The following is a 6,938-nucleotide window of genomic DNA, read 5'->3' as shown; positions in this document are numbered from 1 at the left end:
TTAAATTGCCATTCCATAAATCTATATTTGTTTAATAAGCATGCCACCAATTTTAGATTTTATTCCTGATTAAACAAAAAAGATTTAAAACACATACAGTAACGTAAAATCTACAGAACCATTATTACAATATATTCTGATGATATTAAACTCACAGCTTTAAAAAGAAAAGATTAAATGCGAGTTGAGTGTGTGTTTTGTATTGCTTTTTACCACAGTTTAAGCTGCTTTCAAGCCGTATGTACATTTATATTTAATACTCATTCATTTAGTAAAAATAATTACAAACTTTTTTTCTGGCTGAAGGATTCTGTATTTGGTTTTTGTCTTTTTCGTAATCGTAAACAGATGTAATTATTCATCTGCACAGCAAAAAACTCAGTTTGAGATAGGTGAGATTTATAACGAAGTTTTTTTTCGCTTGTTTATTTATTACCTTCAGAAAAATATAGCTATCATTGTTCAGTAGAATAATTTGCCATTCTTATTCCTGAATCTTAATTTGATTCGTTTATATTATTGATTTATTATTTTTTACAACAAAAACTTCAATATTAGCTCAAGTGTTTTACGTCATTGAGTTCTTAGAAGACATAATTTAACCGTTTGCCGAAATCATGCGTTTTTCGTCAATTTCAAGAAACTTGAATATAATTCTTTCTATTATAATTGTCATATACATTTTCCGCATTGCTTTCGATAAAGCACAAAAAGACCAAGACCGTGGAAAAACCCTAAGAAACATTCCCAAAGATTTCGACCGACAACCCGCCCCGATCATCGAAAAAGTCCCGATAAATCAACAAGTAATTCCCGATATAAACATTCCTGAAAAACCCGAAGAAAAAAGTTGCCCGCGCAGTATAGAGTTAAAAGAATTGGAAGAAAAAGATTTGCCCGATTTTCCGCTATTTTTCGTGGAAACGGCCAGACATTCTTCTCTCGACGCGAGGCAAGCTTGCACGATAGAGTCCGCGGTTCGAAACTCGGGCAGGTCGCCCGTCATTTTGATGTCTTCCCAATATTTGATTCCAGAAAAAAGCAACGCTACCTGTCAACTTTTGAACAAGTTCGGAGATCAGGTCAAGTTTTTCAAGTACGATTTTTCGGATTTTGTTAAAGGGACGCCCTTAGAAGCTTTAGTCGTTTCCGAGTTGAACAGAAATCAACAAATTGTGACACACGAAAGTGATATGATGCGACAGGTTGCAATTTACAAGTACGGAGGCATGTATCTGGACTTAGATTTTGTAATTGTAAAGAATTTGCTTGCATTGAAGAATTCTGTGACAATGACTAACATGGCCAGAAATTATGAAACAGCTTATAATAACAGGTGAGTAACTTTCGCAATTTTTCTGCTTCGCAAATTCACCAAAATTTAGTAAATTTTGTGTGAAATTTACTGATAAGATATGCCAACCAATGCTTTGTGTCGATAAGCAAATGAGCAATTATACTGCAGAAATTCATATATTTGAATATTCAACATTTCGGGGTCAATATCCAAAAATAACGAGTATAGATACTCGATTTTTTTGGACATTTAGTTGTAAGCGTTTGTGGAAACTCGTTACACTAGGCTACCATAGTTTAGAATGGCTTCATAATTGGGATATATGTCACTTTATATGAACCATATTTTTCCACTATTTTTTTCACTCGATTCCAGATCCGCAAAATTTATCGAACTTTGCCTACTCAAACAATAGCCACGTAACGGAAAATACAGTGAAAACAGCTCACATTAAGGGACCTAATACAACTGTTTGATTTATTATAACGGGAGAAAACTAAGACGTACTTTGGGTCTTCTTGTAGACAACAGATCCGACTGCTTTAATGTTCCAGTAAACTGCTTCAACTGCTAAAATTGATTATTCATGTGGTCTAATTACTTAAAATTCCTTTTGGAAACCAAATTGTGCCGAGACCGTAGCCTAGACCTTTCAAAAGACCATGTGCTATCAAAAGAGGGTGTGAATAGACATGCTGGGCACAAAAGAGCTATGAAAACAATTTTGCTAGACCTTATTAATCACTTGAAAGCTTGATCGACCCGAAAAGATACGTTGGAATTCTTCCCAAAACAAAAAGTTTGGCTGGAGTTGCGGTCGACCAGAATTAGGCACTGGTTTTTTACTCTGGCAATGCTAGAGCAGTAAAAATTGCGTCGAGCAAAACTCAAACCATAACATTTTTTTAACGGTCTTTTTTTCCTCAAAATAATGAACTAGAAAAAATGAGTCTACTCTATTGTCAACTTATGGGTTGGGCAGAAGTCTTTTCATGAGCCTCCAATGTTGCCTCAAAAACTGCCTCAAAAACAAATATGCTCCTTCATCTTTTCTGCCTCAAAAACAAATATGCTCCTTCATCTTTTCTGCGAATCCGAAGAACCATTAATCTATCAAAATTCTGCAATGCTTTTACAAAATGTTAAATCATAATTTTGGAAATGAAAACAACTGAATAACGCCACTTTTCAGCATGGCTCATGGAAGAAGGTCATTTCAATCAAACTACCTAGTTTTACTCAATCAAGTAAAGTGGAAATATAGTCCAGTTGCAATAATTGACTTATCTTAAGAACCGCAAATTTTTTACGACCTGTGGCAAGTTCTCAACAGTCTTTTTTGTTGGACTGCAGTGGTGCAATGCTGTTTAGTCTAGTTCCGTCGCTGCTTCAGTATGTGCAGCAGCAAAAGAAAGTAAATATTTTTTTCGACATTTGCTTAAAAGCAGACTTGTGGAAAGTCCTTTGCTCTACCCATGAAGAGATCAAAAAAGATCAAGCTTGACGCAAAAGGCCAATGAAAATACCATGTTTGAACCAAAGAATCCTATGAAGAGGCTTTTGTTCATGAAAAGACAATGCTCGACCATAAACATAAATTCCTATGGAAAGTTTTTTTGCCTAACCTAAGGTAAAACGTTTGCTGGTCATTAACTGAGAAATTTGACAGTGTAGTTTTGGTCAGTGTTTAACCCCGACCATACTCGATTATTTGGTCCTTTTAAGAAATACAGATTTGGACAAGAGGAACTCTTGTATCGATATATGTTGATTTTTGATTTGGATCTTTCTTTCTATTATTAGTTCCGGTAGTTGTTCTATGCAATAATCTATAAAAAAGTTTTTTTTTTATTCATGTCTAATTGACACTTTGTAAGTAGGTTGTCGATGCGTCAACTTGATCTGAAACTCAAAAGAATTTTCCCACACTTCCCGTCCTCCTATTTAAATGATTTGTTCCACTTCAATCGCAAGTTATCGTTCTACGAACAATTTGAAACTCAAATTTCATTGAACCAATTTTTTTCGATGTTCCGTGCCTGATTATTGTAATTGATTAAGCAGAACTCATATCCATTGTTTGTGATTTTTGCTAAAATTTTGATCTGTTTTGCTCAATCAATTTTGCGAAAACGGTAAAATTGTACAGCAAAACTTTCAACGGTGTTGCATTTAAAAGTTGTTGCATCGTTTGACCCACATTTTTCTTAGCTAAAATGTTGGCTAATTTTTTGAAAAATATGCGTTTTTCATCTCTCATTAGCAATTGCAACAAATATGCATTTTTAGACCACTCTGTCTTTGTTTACTCATATGAGAGCTTGTTTTGCCTCAGCATCCTGAGATAGTCAGAAATATGGAACAATCAAAATGCGACTTTAAATCGACATTTATCAGAAACGCATCAATTTTTGTTGATATATTCGTTTGCAAAGTATCCGACAATTAAGTTTAGCGACTTTAAATCGACAATTATCAGAAACGCATCAATTTTTGTTGATATATTCGTTTGCAAAATATCCGACAATTAAGTTTTTGAAACAATCAATTGTTCAACAGCCATGCAGCGATAGCAAGATCAGTTTTCGTCGTACTTCGGTTTTCTGCATTGAAAAAAATTGGGATTTCATCTTAGCTGTGTCTTTTTTAAGAGATTAATTTTTGCATTTTCCCGTACAGAAAACTCTGTTTTCAACTATAGGCTCCTTTCTTTAGAGGTGTCAATTATGTTCAAATGAGGCCCAATGAATGATTATTGTTTCTTAAAGCACTTATTGTGTTTATGGCTCCAACAATGTATTTTCGTAAATTTTCCATAAAGTTTTGATATTTTTCAGCTTTTGTTGATTTTTTAGTCTTCTGACTAACTTTGGGTTTTTGCATTTGTGCCCCCACAGCTTAAAGGGCGCATATTACGTGCAACCTCAGACGCACGTGCCACATTTTTACATAATGATTTACCTTTTAATGGCACGTGCTCTGTAACTGGGGGGCGCATAACGTACTGGGGGTTGAAACTGAAAAGATCTCTAAGTTTTATTAAACAAAGTTCCTAATAGCTATCTGGAAAACCAATAAGAAAAATCTAATCCTCTCAGTTGATATTTAATGGTAAAATGATTTTTCGCTAGTTCAATTCAAAGAATATTCCAGAAATCAGTATTTATTTTTGTACATTGACTTATTTGTCAAAAAAAATTAGTTTTTTTGATATTATTTGAGACAAATGTTTGTTTTTAATAGGCCAGCAACAATGTACACATCAATTGTTGTCTAATTTCGGATTTTTACAATTCAAAACTTATTGGAATTGTAATGAGGCGCTGTCATCTTTTAAAAAAACTGTGCTTTCTTCTTTTTTTTTGTTGATTACAGACCAGAATTGTTTCAGATCACAACTCTTTTACTGACAAACGAAAATGACATGCAAACAAAGGCAAACAAACATACATTATAAATTCATCGAAAATCTCATTGGTTTTTGCCCTTAATGCTATGTTTGCGTAGCTTTTTTTTAATGTTGAGTCGTTGGAGGTGTTCCGGAGTTCGTTGTTGTTTTTATAATTTCTTGAAATAGCCTCAGTAATGATATATCCTATTGGCTTTCCAGGTAGTAAAAATTTAATCTATTTACATTTTTTTAATTGAACTCTTAATGTTTTTTGTCTTATGATTTAAAAAAAGTTCTCAAAACAATCGAAAATTTTCTTTCCGGTTTGCCATTTCTTATTTTTTTTCTCTCATCTTGTGTCGTAATCTGAGCAAACAGAGAGGTTGTGTTCTCTTTAAAGTGAATTGAAAAATAATCTTCACTGCAGTTTGGTCATATAGTTAATGATTTTTTGGATTTGATACTACGAGTTTTTACATTTTTTTTAGCTTTTGTTTTAATTTTTAGTTTTGTTGCAGGTTTTCGAGGTTATCAATTCAGGTTTCACATCAATGATAAATAAAATAACAAAACAAAAGTGCCCAGAGAAGGCGCAGGTGCTCATGTTCAACGTTTTCACTACCAAAATTCTCTCAATTTTTTTTTTATTTTTGCCTGAGTTCAGTCTTTTTATAACTATTTGAGATTCTGGGTAATGGCAGATCTTAATGACTTCCTGGGCAGTTTTTTGCCAATTTGAAGTTCTTAGTTGATAGCTCATGATTTCTATGACTGTGTATATTTGTTTTTCAAAAATTATAAGCTTATTATTCTATTTTGCCCTATTTGCTTTTTGTGCACATGTTAGTTATGCTCAATAAAACAGGTCCCGTATCTTCTCATGTGAAAAGTAAGTCATTTTGCTATGCTAAGTTTTATTTGACGCTATTTTGACCTCGTCAGTAATTTTTTCAAAAAAACATATAAAGACACCTTGAGTTTTGGTCAGAATTAATGCTTGTTGTTTGTATTCTATTTTTCTGTTTGTCTCCTAACCTCTCTAATGGTATGTATCATCGGCCCTCTAATGAGAAATTTTTTCATTTATTTTAAAATTTAATTTGATTTTTTTTAATGTATACAACTAATAATTTCGAATAATATTTGATTTTTTCAAAATTTTCTAACTCTTCCTCATTTGGTAGATCATTTTGTCGAATATGTGAGCGGGGTCAGAACTTTATGCGAAAACGCACATTACCGAGTTTTCGTGTTTTATATAAAGATTAAATCAGAAATGTTAAATCATCATTTAAGTACATTTTCAGCGAATACTGCAACCCACAAGGCCCCAGTGAAAGGGGACACATCCAAAACGCTTTTGTAAGCTTCGAAAAACACCACCCACTTCCCTGGCTAATTATGGAAAAACTGGTGAAAGGGTACCACGGTGACCAACCCCGACACATGACTGGACCTTTAATGTCAACGGGTGCCATCACAGAATTGTACAAAACAAACAACCTTCGGGGTTATTCGACTTCAAACTTGACAGTTTTACCCACTTACAGTTTCTTCCCCTCGGGCGCAAATAGAGCCCACGAATTGTTCAACTACAAGAAGGATTTATCGCCCAAAGATTGGGATAATTTTTTCCAATGTACATATGCGGTGCATTTTTATTCCTATTTGAGCAAAAATTGGTCCATTGGGAAAAATCCAGCGCGGTCCGCTTATGTGTATTTGGCGCCTAAACATTGCCCCGTTTCGTTCCAGTCAACGGAAAAGTTCTAGAACTTTCTAGAATGTCATCTGATACTAAATTGTGGCTTCAACTTTTTGTCAAATGTTTATGATCTATTTTTTTTTTCAAATTTTAGTATTGTTTTGAAACGAAATGTATATTGTGAATTTATGTAGTTTCTTTTGGATATAAAAGTTTGTATAATTTGGAATTTGGATTTCTCTATTGCAATAAATATGACTGAAAGTTTCTTACCAAATTGGAAAACACATCTCTTTTTGAATCAGGCTCCCTTTCATAAACAAGATTGATTTTATAAACAAGATTGACTGACCTTGGATAACTTGGTGAGGCCGTAGTACGGCACGATAAAAGTCTTAGAAGGAAACCGCACTTAGTTCTTGTCAAATTTACTACGTCACCCCCTACAACGGCCGTATTAGGATTTTTAAGGTATCGTATTCAGGCCTTATCAAAATAAAAAGGGTATAAAAATGATCTGTCCTATGGCCTTAACAATATCAATA

General features: G+C 33.7%; 1 protein-coding gene across 1 annotated transcript; it reads left to right on the top strand.

Annotated features, from left to right (window-relative positions):
• The first annotated feature begins 301 nt into the window (after positions 1 to 301).
• LOC142357872 (lactosylceramide 4-alpha-galactosyltransferase-like) lies at positions 302 to 6,514 on the top strand. The gene is made up of 2 exons (XM_075409366.1): positions 302 to 1,336; positions 5,996 to 6,514. The coding sequence occupies exons 1-2, from the start codon at positions 618 to 620 to the stop codon at positions 6,459 to 6,461; spliced, it is 1,185 nt and encodes a 394-aa protein (XP_075265481.1). The 5' UTR covers positions 302 to 617; the 3' UTR covers positions 6,462 to 6,514.
• The last annotated feature ends 424 nt before the right edge of the window (positions 6,515 to 6,938 follow it).

Source organism: Convolutriloba macropyga, unplaced genomic scaffold, assembly GCF_964194025.1.
Source record: "Convolutriloba macropyga unplaced genomic scaffold, txConMacr16.3 SCAFFOLD_934, whole genome shotgun sequence".
Lineage (NCBI taxonomy): Eukaryota > Metazoa > Xenacoelomorpha > Acoela > Convolutidae > Convolutriloba > Convolutriloba macropyga.
Note: the sequence above shows the minus strand (reverse complement) of the source record. Positions and strands in the feature narration are given on the sequence as shown.

Excerpts from the sequence above, each read along its gene's own strand:
- LOC142357872 (XM_075409366.1), top strand. The coding sequence starts at position 618 with ATGCGTTTTTCGTCAATTTCAAGAAACTTGAATATAATTCTTTCTATT. Across the intron at positions 1,337-5,995 it reads GAAACAGCTTATAATAACAG|CGAATACTGCAACCCACAAG; the intron begins GTGAGTAACTTT and ends GTACATTTTCAG.